Raw genomic sequence first — 19,544 nt, forward strand, 5'->3', positions numbered from 1 at the left:
TGTGGGAGTAGCTTGCCAGCCATGTGACCAGGTGGGAGTGGCTTGGCAGTCATGTGACTGGGTGGGCATGGCCAACTTTTAAAATGTGGTGAAACTTACTTAACAACGTTCTTGCTTGGCAACCAAAAAGTTGGCTCAGAAACTCTGGCATTTGAAGCACGCAAGTCTTAAAGCTTTCAAGTCACAAGACCCTTGCACCCCTAACCCTTTAGAACACCCCCCCGAGGGGTGTTCAAACTTGACAGCTTTAAGACTTGTGGACTTCAACTCCCAGAATTCCTCCTCTTGCTCTTCATCTTGATGATGTGCAGACGGGTGTGGGGAGGGAGCTGGAACTGGTTTTAAACGGCACTGTAGATTTGTGGAACCTCTTCTATAGAAGAGGTTAGAACTGGAAGGAACCCACCCCTGGATTGGGGGATTTGCTGCCCAGAGGTATGGTGCCAAATATCCAGTGTATCCACTGCCCAGTAAGATCTGCATGGCAAAGTAATTCTACAGTGACCTGGAGGACATTCTGATTATAGAAAAATATAGTTGTTTCTGTGTTTGAATAAATGAATTCCATCTCATGCAATTAGCACTCACTTGGCCAGTTGTAGCAATAGAAAGAATGATAATGACACAAATAAACTAATTTGCAATTTTAGGCAAAAGATGGGTGCATCTATTCTATTGCAATAGAGTATTGGACACATGCACATCATGTCCAAACAGAACAAATCTGTTTGAAGTCTCCTCACTGAGTAAGCTACCATATGGCCATGGCTATATCTGACTGCGAATCTGGTGTTCTCCAGCAGCTGGAAATATTCCCAAATCAGTCTCTCAGTTCTTTGAATTCCTCATGTTCATGTAGCAGTTGGTGTGAACATCTAATCCTTTTTTAAAAACATAATTCCTTTTCCTAGAAGTAGTAGCATCAGCATGCTTAGGAATTTAACTGTGTCACTAAAGAAAGCAGCTCAGATAAGAATCCTTGAATTCAGGTAATACTACTTATATAGTCTAATTTCACTGTAAATACACAAATGTTACACAACTTTTGAATTCATGCTTTCCACTGAAAGGAGGAGAAAGCTCTTTTTGAAAGGAGTTATAATGTTCATTGATACTTTATGTTAAGCTTCAAATTACCTGCTTACTAAAATCTAGAAAATTAAAGAGAAACTAAACTAGAATACTTCTGAGTGATGTGACATATTTTCCATGTCAAGCAGTTTTTGATACAAAAAAGCATTGAGACATGAATTTCTATGAACAGTATTCCACAATAATATTGTCCCAATAGAATAGATAGATGAATTTGTGAGGTGAGCAAATATACAGTCTAAGAAATAAAGTGGACAGTAATATAAGACTAATGGGTCTTAAATAAGCTAATGGGAAATGAACCGGAAGGATTTAAGTACGTAATATCTTAAAACAAAGATGCAAGTACTTCAAAGGTTGTTACACATGACACAAAAGTGGGAATTAGTCAACATGTGACTGTACTTAATAGTAATTACATGAACAGAATATTGGAAGTGAAACAAAATGAAAGTTAGCTTTTATCCCAGCCCCACCCACACTTTTTTGGAATGTAGTTCTTGGCTTGATGGCTCAAAGGGCAGATTCAGCCTGAGAAAAATTATGTGTGCCTCAGGCCAAAAAGAAAAGAAAAAAAAGGACTTAAGAGCTAATGCTGAATCTTTATGTAATAAATTGCTGTGTTGTTCTTGTTCCATGCACAGATCATTTCTGGCCAGTTCCTTTCAGAACGCAGCGTGAAGTCGTACGTAGAGGTAGAGTTGTTTGGCCTACCAGGAGATCCAAAGCGTAGATACAGAACCAAAGTGACACCAAATGCCAACTCAATCAACCCTATATGGAATGAAGACCCTTTTGTGTTTGAAAAGGTAACATGTTGTGTCACTTCCAAAGGTGCTATATCTGCTGTTTCTAGATCCTAGGCATTTAAGGGGAGGGAGATTCTTCTGTCGTTCTTGTTATAGAAAACAGTGTAAAATGGAATTAAATAAGCAGGATCAGCAACACATTATGACAGGAAATATTAGAATCATCACTTAGTGATAGGATTGGGGAAAATATTCAGGAACACATTTCCTTGAGTAAGAGCTGTCCTCAAAAATTCCAAGCAATAGAGGTTGTTATAATTTGTAGTTTCATATGGGCAGAATACTTTGCAGACTTAATTTCCTTGTTTCTAGTGACCCTCTCAGGTACTCGTTAATATTTCAATGCTGCAAATGGGAAATTTAAGGAAAAGTGAGGTATATTCAATTCAAAGCTTCTATTGGGTGGGGGGGAGCCCTCCTAAAATATGTCAGATCGAGGGTTACAAATTCTGTGCTTTCTAAAAAAAAATAAACATTTGCAAAAGCTCAAGATCACAACATATGGAAATAGATGCCCCTTTCATTGCATTATAATCTTCATTATTCTGCGCATGAATTGCAACACATTCGTAATACCTAGTATGAATATAAGAAAACCAATGCAGAACTATCTTCTTAAAATTAGGAATGCAGAAAACAGCCATATACAGATCAGCAGTGGTGCTTATGTAATTCACACTGTCCACAATGACTTTAGGCATATAGGTGAGCAGAGGAAGACAGAGAGAGTGGTGAGGAAGGAGAGAACCAAGAGATATAAAGAAGGCTTCAGTATAGTTATCTATATATTTCTAAGAATATCATACTTTTAAGCAGGTCATTTTTTTGTTTATACTTCTTGGCTATCAGAAAAGTTTATGTTAGGCAGGATCAACCCATATAGTGAACCCTTCCTGCAAAGGGGTGGCTGACCTTGAAACTGGCAGAATATTTCTTTTTTTTAAAGGGATTTTATTCTTGAGCTAAGCTGAATCAGGAAGGGAGAAAGCAGCTGATGAAAAGGAATAGCTGGGAATGTGATGGGGAGAAAGGGAAACAGCTCAGCGACTTGCTTTTAAAATCTAAATAAGTCATATCATCCACAAAAACACCGAAGAGAAGCCCTTTTAGATATTTATTTTATTTACTTATTTTTATTTATTTAATAATTTTGTCAAGCATGTATTAGACCAGTGTTTTTCAACCTTTTTGTGCAAAGGCACACTTTTTTCATGAAAAAAAATCACGAGGCACACCACCATTAGAAAATGTTAAAAAAATTTAACTCTGTGCCTATATTGACTATATATAAAGTGTTTTTCCCACGGCACACCTTACACTATGTCACGGCACACTAGTGTGCCGCGGCACAGTGGTTGAAAAACACTGTATTAGACAACACACACATATATGTATAAACATGATTTTGGATACATGAAATGGATACGAATAAAAAGAAACATTAGGATAGGGACGGTAGGCACGTTGGTGCGCTTATGCACGCCCCTTACAGACCTCTTAGGAATAGGGTGAGGTTGATAGTAGACAGTCTAAGGTTAAAGTTATGGGGTTTTGAGGAAGAAACCAAAGACTCAGATAGTGCATATACAGAAGATAAGGGGACCTCCAAACTGTAGCTAGAATAGAATTCTTCATTGGCCAACTGTGATTAGACACAGAAGGAATTTTGATGCACATGCTCTCAGAGTACATAAAAAGACAAGATACATTTGTCAAAAATCATAAGGTACAGCATGTAATGATAGTCATAGGATGCAAATAAGCAATCAGGAAATAATCAGTATCAATATAAATTGTATGGATACAAGGAACAAAGTTACAGTCCTGCAGTCATGTGGGAGGAAATGGGTGATAGGAACAATGAGAAGACTAATAGTAATAATAATGCAGCCTTAGTGAATCGTTTGACAGTAGTGAGGGAAATATTTGTTTAGAAGAGTGATGGCATTTGGGGAAAAACTGTTCTTGTGTCTAGTTGTCTTGGTTGTGCAGTGCTTGTAGCGTCGTTTTGAGGGTAGGAGTTGAAACAATTTATGTCCAGGATGCAAGGGGACTGTAAATATTTTCACCGCCCTCTTTTTGACTCGTACAGTCTCTCAATGGAAGGCAGGTTGGAAGTAATTGTCTTTCTTGCAGGTCTGATTATCCTCTGAAGTCTGCCTTTTTGGGTTGCAGAACCAAACCAGACAGTTATAGAAATGCAGATGACAGATTCAATAATTCCTCTGTAGAAGGAAGCTCTGTAGCTATGGAACTAATTTTCTCCACCTTGGGTTTTTTTAGGTTACAAACTGTCATACATTTTTTTTCCCTGCCAGATTTTGATGCCAGAGTTGGCTTCTCTCAGAATTGTAGTTTTGGAAGAAGGTGGGAAGTTCATTGGTCACCGCATTATCCCAGTTACTGCTGTGTGCTCTGGTAAGACTTTTTTTTTTTACCACAACCCTGGGGTGGCTTCCTATAACTCTTGATCTCCTTCACAGAGCCATAGAAGAAGGCTGGCTCAAAGCCATCTTTGGGCATTCTTCAAAAGCATAAAGTACTAAAGTAGGATCTCCTCGTGAGAACTAGAAAATCTGAAAACCTTTCATTCATGTCTAATTGATTACAAATGGAAGTAGCTGCACAGTACTTTAACCCTACTCAGGGCTAAAAGATCTGAAAGTGAGGGTAGAGAGAACTATAGGAAATGAATTTGAATTTGAATTTGAAAGTTTATTTATAGGCCGCCCTTTTCCCTGGGGGGACTCAGGGCGGCTTACAACTCATGGGGGAAGGGGATACAAACCATGACACATAAGAACAATACATAATTAAAAGAACACAACATTCATACCATTCGGGTGGGGGTGGGTTACAATCTTTAGCCCCAGGCCTGACGGGATAGCCAGATTTTAAGGGCTGTGCGGAAGGTCTGGAGGGTGGTGAGGGTACGAATCTCCACGGGGAGATCGTTCCAAAGGGTCGGAGCTACTACCGAGAAGGCTCTCCTCCGCATGGTTGCCAGTCGACACTGACTGGCAGATGGAACTCGGAGGAGGCCTAATCTATGTGATCTAATTGGTCGCGAGGAGGTAATTGGCAGGAGGCAGTCTCTCAAGTATCCAGATCCACTACCATGAAGGGCTTTATGGGTGGCAAGTAGCACCTTGAAGCGCACCCGGAGATCGACAGGTAGCCAGCGCAGCTCGCAGAGGATAGGTGTTATGTGGGTGAACCGAGGTGCACCCACAATCGCTCGCGCGGCCGCATTCTGGACTAGCTGAAGTCGCCGGATGCTCTTCAAGGGCAGCCCCATGTAGAGCACGTTGCAGTACTCCAGCCTAGAGGTCACAAGGGCACGAGTGACTGTTGTGAGGGCCTCCCGGTTCAGGTAGGGTCGCAACTGGTGCACCAGGCGGACCTGGGCAAATGCCCCCCTGGTCACAGCTGACAAATGGTGGTCAAAGGTCAGCTGTGGATCCAGGAAGACTCCCAAGTTGCGAACCCTATCTGAGGGGTGTAGTGTTTGACCCCCAAGCCTGAGAGATGGAACACTTGCCAAATTAGAGGGAGGGAAACACAACAGCCACTCGGTCTTGTCCGGGTTGAGCACAAGCTTGTTAGCCCTCATCCAGTCCCTAACAGCTTCAAGGCCCCAGTTCATCACTTCCACCGCTTCATTGAGTTGGCACAGGGCGGACAGATACAACTGGGTATCGTCCGCATATTGATGGTATCTTATCCCATGCCGCCGAATGATCTCGCCCAGCGGTTTCATGTAATGTTGAAAAGTAGGGGGGATAAGACCGAGCCCTGTGGCACCCCATATGTTAGGGGCCTAGGGGTCGATCTCTGCCCTCCAACTAACACCGACTGCGACCTGTCCAAGAGGTAAGAGGAGAACCACTGCAAAACAGTGCCTCCCACCCCCACCTCCCGCAGTCGTCGCAGAAGGATACCATGGTTGATGGTATCGAAAGCCGCTGAGAGGTCAAGGAGAACCAGGACGGAGGCGTGGCCTCCGTCCCTGGCTCTCCAGAGGTCATCGGTCAATGCGACCAAAGCGGTTTCTGTGCTGTAACCAGGCCTGAAGCCGGACTGGAATGGGTCGAGATAACTAGCTTCCTCCAAGGACCGCTGGAGCTGGAAGGCCACCACCTTCTCAACAACCTTCCCCACAAAGGGGAGGTTGGAGACTGGACGATAATTGTTAAGAACGGCTGGATCCAAGGATGGTTTCTTCAGGAGGGGTCTCACCACCGCCGCTTTAAGTGCGGGGGGAAAGACCCCCTCCCGAAGGGAGGCGGTAACAACCACCTGGATCCAGCCCCGTGTCACCTCCCTGCTGTTAGCAACCAGCCAGGAGGGGCACGGGTCCAGTACACAAGTGGAGGCACTCACAGCTCTCATGGCCTTGTCCACATCCCCAGGGGCAACATCCTGAAACTCAACCCAGCGATGGTCTATCAGATTATCCCCCTGTGTCTCGGCTGGATCTGCAGAATCGGAGTCCAAGTCCCACCGAAACCGAGCAACTTTGTCCACCAAGAACTGGACGTAATCCTCAGCCCTACCCTGCAGAGGGTCCCCCGTATCCCTCCTATTTAGGAGGGAGCGGGTTATCCTGAACAGGGCGGCTGGGCGCGACTCGGCGGACGCAATCAAGGTGGCAATATAAGATCTTTTCGCCGTCCTAATTGCCCTGATGTACTCCTTGATGCAAGATGTTAAAAGTGCTCGGTTCGAGCACTGGAGTAATGTGTGCCACCAGACCTTTTCCTTATTTTTCTTCTTCTCATATTTGAAAGAATGCACAAAGAGAGCTCATTCCTTAAGAGAGAGAGAGAGAGAGAGAGAGAGAGAGAGAGAGAGAGAGAGAGAGAGAGAGAGAGAGAGAGAGAGAGAGAGTGTGTCAGTCAGTCAGTCAGAGGTGGGTTCCTACTAGTTCGGACCGATTCAGCCAAGTAACTTGGCCAGACATGCACCTGAACCGGTTCTATCCTCGGGGCCACCATCTAGATGCGCATGTGCAGAACAATCTTCATTAGAAAAAAAAATCCCCCTTTTCTAATGTTGTGCGCATGGACAGACCTTTTTAGGTGCAAATGCGCAGACACATTTTTTTTTGCACCCCGAACCGGTTGTAATACCAGCAGGAACCCACCCCTACTGTAGATGTAGATGTATAAGAAATGCTGAAGGACTCATTTCATTTTTTTGTTATCCAGTTCACCAGAGTTTAGGTATTTCATCATGAGTGACTTTTGTGAACTTTGGTATGAAACTGGCACACAGTTTGCAAAAGCAGAAATAATACAATATCGAAGAACCTACAACAATGCTGTTTTTCTGAGCAAGCTCATTGCATTTCTTACTCTGGCATCCAAATTGCCACTGTTATATATTTTCCTACTGGATTCATCCACTTTCTTTTTTAGGCTACCATCATGTTTGCCTTCGTAGTGAGAGCAACCGGCCTCTTACAATGCCGTCTCTATTTGTCTATGTGGAGATGAAGGATTATGTTCCTGACTCATGGGCAGGTACAGTATTCTGAGGATGAAAGAGGAGGGCATCTATACTTCAGTTGCAGGGTTTTAAAAAAAGAATAAAAGGTGGCTTTCACTCTTTATTGCTCTTAGTCTTGATTTGCTTCTAGATTTTTAAGCTGAGGTCTGGTGTATATTGGCCAACTAAATTTATTTACAATACCTGATGAAGGATGTTGAAAAGATTCTCTTAGTTAAAATTGCAAAATAACTTGAATGAGGCATTGGATGAGGTGTTTTTTAGGTAGCTATAAGAGTCTTAAGGCAGTTTCAATAAACATGTCAATCTTATAATAACTGTTACCAAAATATAGTGTAGAAGATTAGGGAATGGCCTTGTGGGACAGGAGGAAGAGCTGTTACAAAGGCAATAAGCAGAAACACACAACGTAAGTCCGGTTCAAAAAAACTAAATTGAGAAAATGTCTCAGATAGGCCCCTCTCTCATTCACACAAGGAGAAAATGAGGGGGGATGAAAGCATACTCAGACTTGCAATATTCTGTACTGTAGTGGTTCCAAGAAATGTAATTTTAGACCTACATATCATTGATTTCCTAGACTGGTCTAATTATGGAGGTACTGTCAATAAGAACTGGCCTATATTGCCACACTTGTAGCAACCACAGGGTGCGTTTATCTTCTTTTCAGCTATTTATCAGTCTCCCAGGACAAGAGTAGGTTCAGATTGATCTTTGCTCCTGGATACATCCATGCAGCTTTCTTGCCACAAGTGCAGAAGTGATTAGCCATTGCCTTACTCTGAAGATTATTTATTTATTTCCCAATTGAGCCCACAGACCTGGTGTTCTTCAGAGGCTTCCTATCCAAACACAACCAGACCTGTTCTTATTTGATATTTTTTCTTATTTTCAGCTATTGTTCTTATTTGGTTTCTGATTCTAGACAAAGTCAACCAAACAGGACAAAGACAAGGAAGATTTTAAAAGTCTTTTTTGATTCTTTTCGTAGCTGAAGGAGGATATATAAGTCCTTCTTAAGAAAAACTGTAAATGAGGATGTAGGTCACGCAGCATTGTTCTAAAAATACTACAATGTTTTGCAAGAAAAAATACATTTTGTTGCTCATATAAATGATATATCTTTGAACCGAATGCAAGCCCATTTCAGTTTTATCCCAGTGCAGACAAAATGCAAAAGCTTAACAATCTATTATTGCAAGTTTTATGTCTTGAATTATTTTTATTACTTGATTTAGAATAAAAAAGTATATAAGAAAAGGCAAATATTACTATGTTCTTAGTAAAGGAAGTAACAATCAATCAGTAGGAGATAATGAGATGGTATTGTACATTTTGTTTTTTTAAAATAGATCTCACCATGGCTTTATCCAATCCAATAAAGTTTTTTAATGCACATGATAAAAAGATGAAGAATACAGATGCTAATAATGAGGTGAGTTCTCCAAATAATATTCAGTTTGTGTAAAATATCTGTTTTTGTATTTTAGCTCAAGTGACGGCTACTAGTGATAGACTAGTGACGGCTACTAGTGATAGAATTTAAGTCAGCACAAAGAAGAGGGAGTCAAGCTATTCTCCAAAGCACCTGAGGGTAGGACAAGAAGCAATGGGTGGAAACTAATCAAGGAGAGAAGCAACTTAGAACTAAGGAGAAATTTGCTGGCAGAACAATTAATCAGTGGAACAACTTGCCTCCAGAAGTTGTGAATGCTGCAACACTGGAAGTTTTTAAGAAGATGTTAGATAACCATTTGTTTGAAGTGGTGTAGGGTTTCCTGCCTGAGCAGGGGGTTGGACTAGAAGACCACCAAGGTCCCTTCCAACTCTGTTATTCTATTCTTGTATTCTAGTATATTCCATCTCAGAATTTGACATGCCTCTTAATAGCAACCAAGAAAAAAACAGAGATCAATTATTTCAAAGAGGCTTTAATAAAATGGGCCTAATGTTGTTTTATAATCATAAAATTCATACTTCCGAAAATATTTCAGTTAGGATCCAGAATGTTATCCATACATTCTGAATGTTAACAGGGTTATTTGAAAGACAAGACACATCTAAGAAATTGGAATAGAAAATAGTTTATAGTTAGTCCTTGTTTAATGACTTAATGACCAAATTAATAATGGCTTCAGAAAGGGTGGTTTATGGCCTATGAAGCACTTCCAACCATTACAAAACATTGCACCAACAACAACAACCTGCAGTCACATGATTATGAGCTGCATGCTTGGCAACCAGTTCACTGATCATGTGAGCAGCAGGAAAGGTTGTAAGCAGAGGATATGGAGGTAAGCTGAAATTTTTCATAGGGCTGGAGGAACAAAGTTGCAACCCTTGAATCCTGAAGATTTCAGCTCTGTTCTTGTAGCCCCATGAAGGGTTTTTCCTTCGTGCATGGAGGGAGGGGAATCCCTTTGGTAGATTGCATGAATGGAGCTGAAATCCTAAAGATTTAGATTAGGAATTCTGGGAGTTGGATTCCACACAGCTTAAAGTTGCTGAGATTGAAAAGGACTGTTTTAAGGTCTGCACTACACTCTCATATGGAGATGAGGAAGGGGATTTAGCAAAGGATTCGAGGAATGTAGGACAGTGCGTTGGAATTTTAAAATAGATGGAAAAAAACTTAACAATCTCTTCTATTTGGCTTCTGAAGTATTTTTAGTGATTATATCACAAGGAATCTTAAATTTTAAACCTGATTAATGTACCATAGTTGCTACATTCACATAACAAATGAAACATTACATTATGCTTTATCATATGCTGAAACAAACTGTATTATGGATTAACGCAATGACTTGGTTTAACCCATGTTAAAACCATGACTTGCTTTGTACAGCTGTCAATAGCATCCATTTTCAGCCCATTTCACCTGCAAACCTAGCTGCTAGATATTTTGAACAGCAGAACTAAATTCTTTCTTATCCAAATTCCCTTTTCACACCAGACAGTGTCAGGTCCAGCCCAAGAATGACATAGAACAATCCAGCCAAAGTTCAGTTCTTTATTTGCGTACACAGAACAGAGAGAATCTGCCAGACTAAACCCATATTACTCTAGGGCGTGGCCATCCTAACTCTCTTCCTCTGTCTCCTATCCAACTGTGGGTTGTGTTGCCGCTTGTCTCACCCCTTTTCTTAGAATGTGCTTTCTCCTTCCTGGGAAACTGCTGATTTACTATTGTCTATCACACCACTCCCTCTTTGTAGACACCACCCTTCACCTCCAGGAACAAAATAAAATCCTGGATGTATAACAGTGGTGGGATTCAAAAATTTTTACTAACGGTTCTGTGGGCATGGCTTAGTGTTGTGACTCAGCAGCAGTCTTCTGTGAGTCTTTTCGGGATGCAAGTTTAACAATGCAGCTGAGGCTCATTAGTGAGTCTTCGGGTGATAAAAGGATGGATGGTGCCACGCCCTGGTTGCAGGAGTCAACGTTCCTTTGTTCAGTTAACATTGATTGATCATCGGTCGTGGTTTATTTGAGAGCACTTGGAGAAGTGATTTGCTTTCTGTAACCCTGATTCAAGGAGGCACTTGGAGAAGTGCATTGCTTTGTAAGAGTTTTTGTTTTGTATTCTGTTATTTGGTCAGAGACTTGAGTTCTGTTTATTTTTGGGCTCGCAGCCAGTCTGAGCCAAGAACTGATAAAGAGAGTTCCTTTTAAGTTTGTTTGCCTGTTGTCTGTTAACGAGCGGAGAAGGGGGGACAGAACAGCTTGGTATGCATGGCATGGCTTTGTGGGCGTGGCAGGGGAAGGATACTGTAAAATCTCCATGCCCTCCTCACTCCAGGGGAAGGTTATTGTAAAATCCCCATTTCTTTCTGATTAGCTGGGACCTGGGAGACAGAGACTAGATGGGGGCAGGGCCAGTCAGAGGTGGTATTTACCAGTTCTCCAAACTACTCAAAATTTCCACTACCAGTTCTTCAGAACTGGTCAGAACCTGATGGATACCACTTCTGATGTATACCGAGTTAGGGAGCAGCTGAAGTGCTGCTTTCCAGACTTACTTTACTCCACTTCTTATTCCGATTTAGACAGTTATTCACAGAGTGACTGCTTCGTCAAGTCTTCATCAGATTTCACATTTAATTACCAAGAAGCTGTAAAAGGGATTTTCTTGAAGCTAAGAATAAGACAGTACTTAGAAGGCACATTTTCCTCTTACTTTCTGAGTTATCACAGCTCTGGGTGCTGCTAAGCAATTTATTTGGAGCGGTCAAAGTGAAACATATAGCAATGCGTGCCTATTGAGGAAGTCATAGAATATTTGGGGCTGTCAGAGAACCAAACAATCTGAGTTAGAAGAAGTCAAGTGAATGGAAAAAGGAAATAACATTTTTTCAGTTTGAGAAATTTTACTCACTGGCAGGACATTCACATTCTTCACCCTGAAGAATGATGGTGGAATATCTCTACCTTATATATTTTATAAATGCACTTTACGGTACTTCATCTTTCTTGCTACTTTCATGCAGGAACATTAAAATGCCAAAGAAGAATAAAGGAAACAGCCAATTGTTTCCCAGGATCTATTTTTGCACTGACATCAATTTTCTGCTGAATTTTATTTTATAGAAATCCATACTGGAAAAGGATCCTTCAATCAATGGGATACCTAACATCCTAGGAAGCTATTGCACTTCTTCAAATGGCCCTGGAGGTAATGCTATGGAAATGATAGGAGCTGAGAATGGGAGAACACATATAATTCACATATTGAAAGGAGATGGTGTAGTTCCATGTGACAAGAAGTAGGATCAACCCACATCACTGGGACCAACTGATCATTCTGACTATAGTAAAAAGTATTTTATAAAGGAATAAAGTTTTAGTCTACTGTGATGTTGTTTTCCTTCTCCAGGCACCTTGATTACACCAAAAGAAGGGACCATGAAAGAAGCTGCAAAATTAATTACAGGTAAGGAAGCCCTCTCTTTTTAGCAATCTGACACAATGTGACATGTAACCAGATTCTACACAGGTATCATTATTACAAAATGTGTGGTGATTCAGCCAGAATATGATACATTCATATCAACTACTGGTGGGCTTTATCACATTATTTTTCAAAACCCATTCCACAAATTTATTCAGGGATGAGACTTCATTGTGGTGAAAAAAATTGCAATGGGAATTAAGAAACTCTCATTACAGTAAAAGGAGACTTTTCATTCTATCTAGGCCACTTAGGGTTTTTAGAGAATATACGATGTGGAAGGTATAGGTACCCAAACTGATCCTTTAGGACTTCAACAATTTATCTATCAATACTTAAGAGACTATTTGCCTTGCCCTGGCTGCTCTTTTTCTGTCTTTCCTTTTCCTAAGTAGGGTGATTTGAGCCTTATCATTTGTGACTCAAGTGAATCTAAATGTCTTTTCCAAGGCTGTCATTGCTATCCTACTCCACATGCCAATCTGTGGCATATTTCTCAGCTGGTGGTTCTTTTACTTGATATTCACTCTTGAAAGACAGATGCTACTTTGTATCTATTGCCTTCTTTATATTTTATCTTAGTCTCATTTTTTTCACTATGGTCTTTGACTTTTACTACTAGAGTTCCAGATCATTTGCATTTTCAGCTTATCAGAGCAATGTCATCAGCAAAGTGCAGAATGCAACACTGAGAGCCTATGCACTAAAGACAAATTCCTTGTGTGTCCAATCACACTTTGCCAATAAAAAATTCTATTCTATTCTATTCATTAAAAAAATGATCCAGTGTTTATCAGCAATGATATTCCTCGTTCTTTCATAAAGCCAGCTTTGACTGCTAGAATCTCTCTTTCCATGCAGTGCTCTAATCTGCCTTGAGACATTTTTTCGTTAGCATATGAAATTAAGGATGATAGATGGTAGTTTGCACATTCTTTTAAGTCTTCTTTCTTTGGTCTGGTATGTAGACTGACTTATTGCAATCTGCTGGCTACTCTGTCCTTCTCCAGTTTTGCTGGCATAGCTTGGCTAGAAAATTTAATGACTAATGGGCCCAGATTCCAGAGAGAGTTGGATGTTGTTTCTGCTGATTTATTGCACAGTCCATTTTAAATGTTGATTACCACTTGAAAAAGGGCATGGTTGAAGCTTTGGATCAGATGTTACCCATGAAACTTCTCCCTACTGCAGATCTTAGCACTCCCTGTGGTTTATGGAAGAATTGGGGAAGATGAAGTGAGAAAAGATACGTCCCGAGCATTGCTGGCATTCCCCAAGGGATACTGAACATGGGTCAGACCCATTATAAAGGCCTACCTAGTAACAGTAAGGCAGTGAAGCATCATTATCAGCAATGGTATTCAGCAGGTTCTGACCAGTTCTGGAGAACCGGTAGTGGAAATTGTGAATAGTTTGGAGAACTGGTAAATACCACCTCTGACTGGACCTGCCCCACCTATTCTCTGCCTCCCGTGTTCCAGCTGTTCAGGAGGGAATGGAGATTTGCAGTATCCTTCCCCTGCCATGCCCACCAAGCCATGTCCACCAAGCCACGCCCACAGAACCAGTAGTAAAAAAATTTGAATCCCACCACTGATCATTATGTCTCTGCTCTTATTGCATTTGCAGATAGTCATACTTTTTCAAGTGACATAAACCTCTTGGATAAGGATTCTTTGGAGAACTTCTTGCAGGGGCATGCTGAGAAATTACTAGGATCTTTTGGATAAAGTTGTTTGGATTTATTCTCAATTGGACACTGGCTTTATTGCAGTTTGGTGGAGATACATAGTCTTAGCTTTTTATCTGGGAAGAGTTTGAACCTGTTGGACCAAGGAAGTAGACATGGTTCTTACAACTGTTTGCTCAGCCACCTGCTCTTTAGATCCATACCCCTCCTGCGGTCTCCCCTAAGGAGCAGCTGTCCAGAGCAGATGTGGTCAATCTCCCACCCTCTCCTTATTCAGGCAGGTTTCAAGGAACCGGTCTACTCCCCGGTTTCTTGGTCTTTGCAGCAGTCATTAGCTGTCTTCAGTTTGTCATTCCTCTCCTGAAAGTAAAGTAAAGTAAAACTTTTACCCGAAGTAAAAGTTAGATTTTTTTTTTTAAGGAGAAGATACATTGTCCTCATCCACCAAGTTGTTTCCTTCATAGTGTAGAGGATGGAACACCAGATGTCCTGTTTTTCATCTCTATTCTGTTGCCATTATGAACATAAAACAATTACGACTGGAATAACCAAAGGTCACTCTCTTTGGGACCGCTCATGCTAATTACTCACTGTAATGGTTCTATGTTCTGGGAAATTCTCTGGCCTGTTTGGAGGGGCGGTGTTGTAAATTCTTGCCTATTCTTGCCTCTCTCCTGCTTTTACCTCCTTTTGGTCATGTTTTGCCAATTATCTCTTTTCTGTTGTTTGCTGGTCTTTAATAAATAAACATCAAGCTATATTTTTACTCGCTGTACTGGTATATTTTTTCACCTATGCATATTGCGTATGCTGGGTGCAAACGGGAAATTATGGTAATATTCCAGCAACATAGAAGTTTCACTTCTACTTAGAGTACAGGTTCAGGTTAATGAAGTTGTCAATGCTTATGCTACCTGGGAATTATGAAAGTAGGTGCTCCACTACATTGTGGAAAGGACACAGCTGGGACAAATGTATTTTATATGATTATTGTTTTAAGATTTTGAAAAGTTCAGTCCAAGTAAGTTAAAAATCCAGAAAAAAGTGAAGCATTAGTGCTTTTCAGAACTTGGTTTACAATGTAGAAGCATTATTTGCACATTGCCCCCAACAATCTGGTCCTCACTTTACTAATCTTGGAAGGATGGAAGCAGGGGTAGGCTTCAAAATTTTTAGCAAGGGGTTCTCTTCCCGGTTGCTGGGTGGGCGTGGCCATGGTGGGTGTGGCCTTGTTGGCCTCTTGCACCACAGCCAGGGAGGGGGTCGTTTTTGCCTTTCCCAGGCTCCAGAGGATTTCCTCAAGCCTCCAGGAGGGTGAAAACATCCTCCCCATGCTCTGGAGGCCAGAAATAGGCCCATTTCAGGCCTTCCCGAACTTCCGGTAGGCCTGTTTTTGCCCTTCCCAAGCCTCTATACGCGCCCTGCACTTACTTGCATCCAAAACAAGCTGCATGGGGACTCCTGGGAGGGGCAGGGGCAGCCAGGAGTGGGATTTTGGGGTTCTCCGAACTGCACAGAATCTTAGCTAGAGGTTCTCCTGAACCCCTATGAACTCCTAGCATCCCACCCCTGGATGGAAGTCTGAGTCAACCTTGACCGAATTCCAGATATGGTCAGAGTTTTCCTGTAATACTGCACTTTAACCACTGAACCACCAGAGCATAAGAAGAAATTAGTCATTTATTCAGAATAATAGCTAGAATTCAAAACGGAGTTACGGAACCTAATTTATAATTGGAGGAAGAGGTGCCACTAAACCAGCTTCCTATTAAGCCAGCTCTATGTCCAGCTGGAAAACCCAGATAAATGGACCAACCATTGAGCAAAGTATTATGGATCCCCATCAATATTAAGAACAGTATTCATCAGGTGGCTTTAAAATTGTTACAGATTCACACCAGAGCATGGATCCCCAACCCTGGGCCATTAGGAACTGGGGCACACAAGCAGCAGACAAGTGAGCGAAGCTTCATCTGTGCATGCATGGCATCTAGGTTGCACTCGGAGCCATTCCCCACCAGTGCTCTGTAGAATACCATTTTTCTTCTGAATCTAGTCCCTGGTTGGGGACCAGAAAGGTTGGGGACCACTGCTCTAGAACATTCCTTAGTGGGATTTGTATTGGTTTTTTTTTTCTTATGTGTGAGATGCTGAAAAAGACAGAATATATTCATGCAACACAAGGTAATCTTGAGAGAAAATAGGCATAGTAAATTAGTTGTGGAAAAGAATCCTTCAAGAAAATGGCAGCCTAGCATTTTATTTCAACTGATGGATGCTTTTTTCATTCTGTGCTTCAGAGCCACAGACAGCCAGCATTGAAGAGATACAGCAGATGAAAAATTTTGGGAAGCTCTTGAAAAAGCAAGAAAAGGAACTAAAGGAGCTGGAGCGGAAGATGACAAAGCGCAAGGAAGAATTATTACAGAAATATACTGCTTTTTTCACTGAGGTAGTTAGCCAGCTTGGCAGAAAAGAAATGCCATGTCCATCAAGAACACCACGAAGAAAAAGGTAGACTTTAGTTCAGAAATAATAAAGCAAAGAGTTTCTTATTTGCAATCAGAATAAAATGGTGTTTTGTTGCATTGCAATTTTGTCTTTCTGCCATCTTGGTGACATAACATGGAGCTCCATAGTGGTTCCCCATCTAGACCTAACTAGATTTGGTTCTGCTTAACTTGTTAGCATGCTAAATGGATTATGACCAACTCATAATGGTAGGGTCAATAAGAGGGCATGCCACTTACCTTTACTTTCCCTGCACCTGCCTCTGGATATATGTTAAGCCAAGCAAGAGAGCTGGAGGAATGGAATTCAATCACTAAACATGTGATTGCCTGAAATAAAATTATCTAGGCATATTTTTCTTCCTATTTTCCCATGTTCCACCTTCCTGGCCTGTAGTTCTTCCAACAATATAGTCCAATATAGTCAGCTCCATCTATCTGTATCCCAGGGATGGGTTGCTAATCCCGTTCCAACCGGTTCGGTTGGAACGGGGCCAGCGGCATCCTCGTGCACGTGCGCAGTTCACGCATGCGTCTTAGCGCCTGCGCGATGCTCCATCTGCGCGCAGAGACTCGCGCAGGCACTGTATGTGCCATCCAGCTGCTCGCGGAGAATCGCGCAGGTGCTGTATGTGCCATGCGCCTGCGTGGAAGCGCAGAAGCCTTCAAAGACCGGTAAGGAGCGCGGGCAGGCGGGTGGGCCCTTCGCCATTCCCAGAAGTTACTTACTTCCGGGTTCGCCAACCAACCAGTTCGTGGGGACCGCCGCGAACCGGTTGAAACCCACCCCTGCTGTATCCTATCTGCAGCCTATATAATAGACTACAGTCTAGAGCAGTGTTTCTCAGCAACTTTAAGATGTGTTCTTAAAGATCTTAAAGTTGCTTAGATTGAAAAACTGAGCTAGGAAAAACATTGCTTCCGCTCAGAAAAATAGACATAAATAAGAGTATTTTCCTGTACATACATGCAATTTCTGGGTTCCCTAATTTCACAATCAAGTTTTTCCTTTTCCAATATTTGGGGTGGTGGTGTTTGAATGGCTTTTAAAAATGAATTTCTGCGTTGCCAAAAGTAGGTACTTTCCTGTGTTTAAATGGCAGATCTGGTGCATTTCTTGAAGTACTGGTATATTCATGCCATAAACATTTAGTATAAGAAAGGACACTATCTTAACAATGTGAATGTTATGCTTTTCCAGTACGGATTTGGTAGAAATTAGAATATGGGGTTATATGTGTTAATATGGTGGTATTGTATTATTCTTAGTGCCAGAAAAAGGTGTGGGAAGCAGCCCTTTAACTAAGTGGTTTATTCCCAGTGCTATTCAAATGTGCCATACAAGAATGTTATGAAATAGGAGAACAGGCATTACACAGTTCCAGATACCAGACAGAATTAAATGAATATATAAATAAACTTTACTTTCTAAAATAGCAAGATCAGAGTAAGAAATTCCAAATTTCTCTGACATAAAAGTAAGAGTTTGAACGCCACTCTAGCTGCTGGAATGCAATTGTTTTGCTCTTTTGTCAAATAGTGCCTGTCTATTGAGGAAGCAGATCAAAAAATTGTGGAGTATTACTGATGACTCTTTCATTTACTGATCTGCTCATTGAGTATATATCATGACAATATGCCAGGTGAACAGGAAAGTACAGTCAGGGTCTGGCTATTTCTGCTTTAGATTGAAAATTGTTGTGTCTCTGAAGTTACAGGATAGTTTTGGATGAAAGCAACACAAAGGGAAACACTGCAGAATTGACTGAGAATGCTGATAATAAAATGATGGAGCTAAAAGAGAAATTGGAGGAAGAATTACTCCACCTGGGAGAAGAACAGTATGATGCAATCTGGAAGAAGAAAGATCAGCATGCTATAGAGGTATACCATATTTGTATTAACATTCTTTGATTTAATTACTTAATAAACAGCACCAATGAACCTGAATCATTTCATTAAGATTACATTGTTATACATGCTAAACTTGTCAGATGGCTTTAAACCCAATCCAAATCTGCTATTTGAATTCACATTGTTGTTTTTTGGGGGAAAGGTCATACTGTGTGTGAATATGGCTTCCTTATATTACCAAAATGGTATTTCATTGTATTTCTGGGGCACTCAATTAAATTGATGTCAGAACTGATCATTCCTTGGCAATTCTGAAGAAAATTTATCGTTTGAGAGTGACAGGTGGGAGATCTCATCAGCCCCTCCCTTCTGCAAATTTGTGTAAATGACACGTTTGTTCACTCACTCTCACACACCCCAGTGTGCAACACGACTGTATATTACAAACACAGCTTTGGAAACATCTGGAGCCATTGAATTAATCACTTGCTGTATAGTTCCTAGGGTAGGAAAGTGGCCCATTCTTCTTTCCCATGTTTTCCCTGTTCAACTTTCCCATTGTAGTTCTCTAAGGCCCATAGCAAACTTACTTCAAATGATTAGAATGATGTGAGAAGTTGTAGAAAACATTTCAAGGAGAAGAAAGGATCAATGTTCTCTTCCTTCCTTTATGAGCCTCTATTAAATCTGAGTGCCTTCTGTGGAAAGGACCCTTCTAGTTCCAACTCAGGATAATGTCTATGGAGATCATCAGTCATCCAGGTCATGATGGTTGCCACTATGTATAAAAGATGTAGAGACTCTAGAAAGAGTGCAGAGAAGAGTAACAAAGATGATTAGGGGAATGGAGGCTAAATCATATAAAGAATGGCTGCAGGAACTGGGTATGTCTAGTTTAATGAAAAGAAAGACCAGGGGTGACATGATAGCCATGTTCCAATATCTAAGGTATTGCCACAAAGACGAGGGTATTGACATATTCTCCAAAGTACCTGAAGGTAGGACAGGAATGGATGGAAACTAATCAAGGAGAGAAGCAACCTAGAACTAAGGAGAAATTTCCTGACAGCTAGAACAATTAATCAGTGGAACAATTTGCCTCCAGAAGTTGTGGGTGCTCCAAC

The 19,544-nt window shown here is 41.3% G+C and overlaps 1 protein-coding gene across 1 annotated transcript in view; it reads left to right on the plus strand.

Moving 5' to 3' along the window:
* PLCB2 (phospholipase C beta 2) overlaps positions 1-19,544 on the plus strand; it is a 69,700-nt gene that overhangs the window by 44,404 nt on the left and 5,752 nt on the right. Inside the window, exons 20-27 of the mRNA XM_032238838.1 lie at positions 1,737-1,901; positions 4,220-4,319; positions 7,322-7,426; positions 8,765-8,847; positions 12,006-12,090; positions 12,292-12,348; positions 16,357-16,570; positions 18,279-18,450. Coding sequence (XP_032094729.1) covers positions 1,737-1,901; positions 4,220-4,319; positions 7,322-7,426; positions 8,765-8,847; positions 12,006-12,090; positions 12,292-12,348; positions 16,357-16,570; positions 18,279-18,450 — 981 coding nt within the window. The remainder of the gene's footprint in view (positions 1-1,736; positions 1,902-4,219; positions 4,320-7,321; positions 7,427-8,764; positions 8,848-12,005; positions 12,091-12,291; positions 12,349-16,356; positions 16,571-18,278; positions 18,451-19,544) is intronic.

Source organism: Thamnophis elegans, chromosome 1 (assembly GCF_009769535.1).
Source record: "Thamnophis elegans isolate rThaEle1 chromosome 1, rThaEle1.pri, whole genome shotgun sequence".
In the NCBI taxonomy this organism is placed as follows: Eukaryota; Metazoa; Chordata; class Lepidosauria; order Squamata; family Colubridae; genus Thamnophis; species Thamnophis elegans.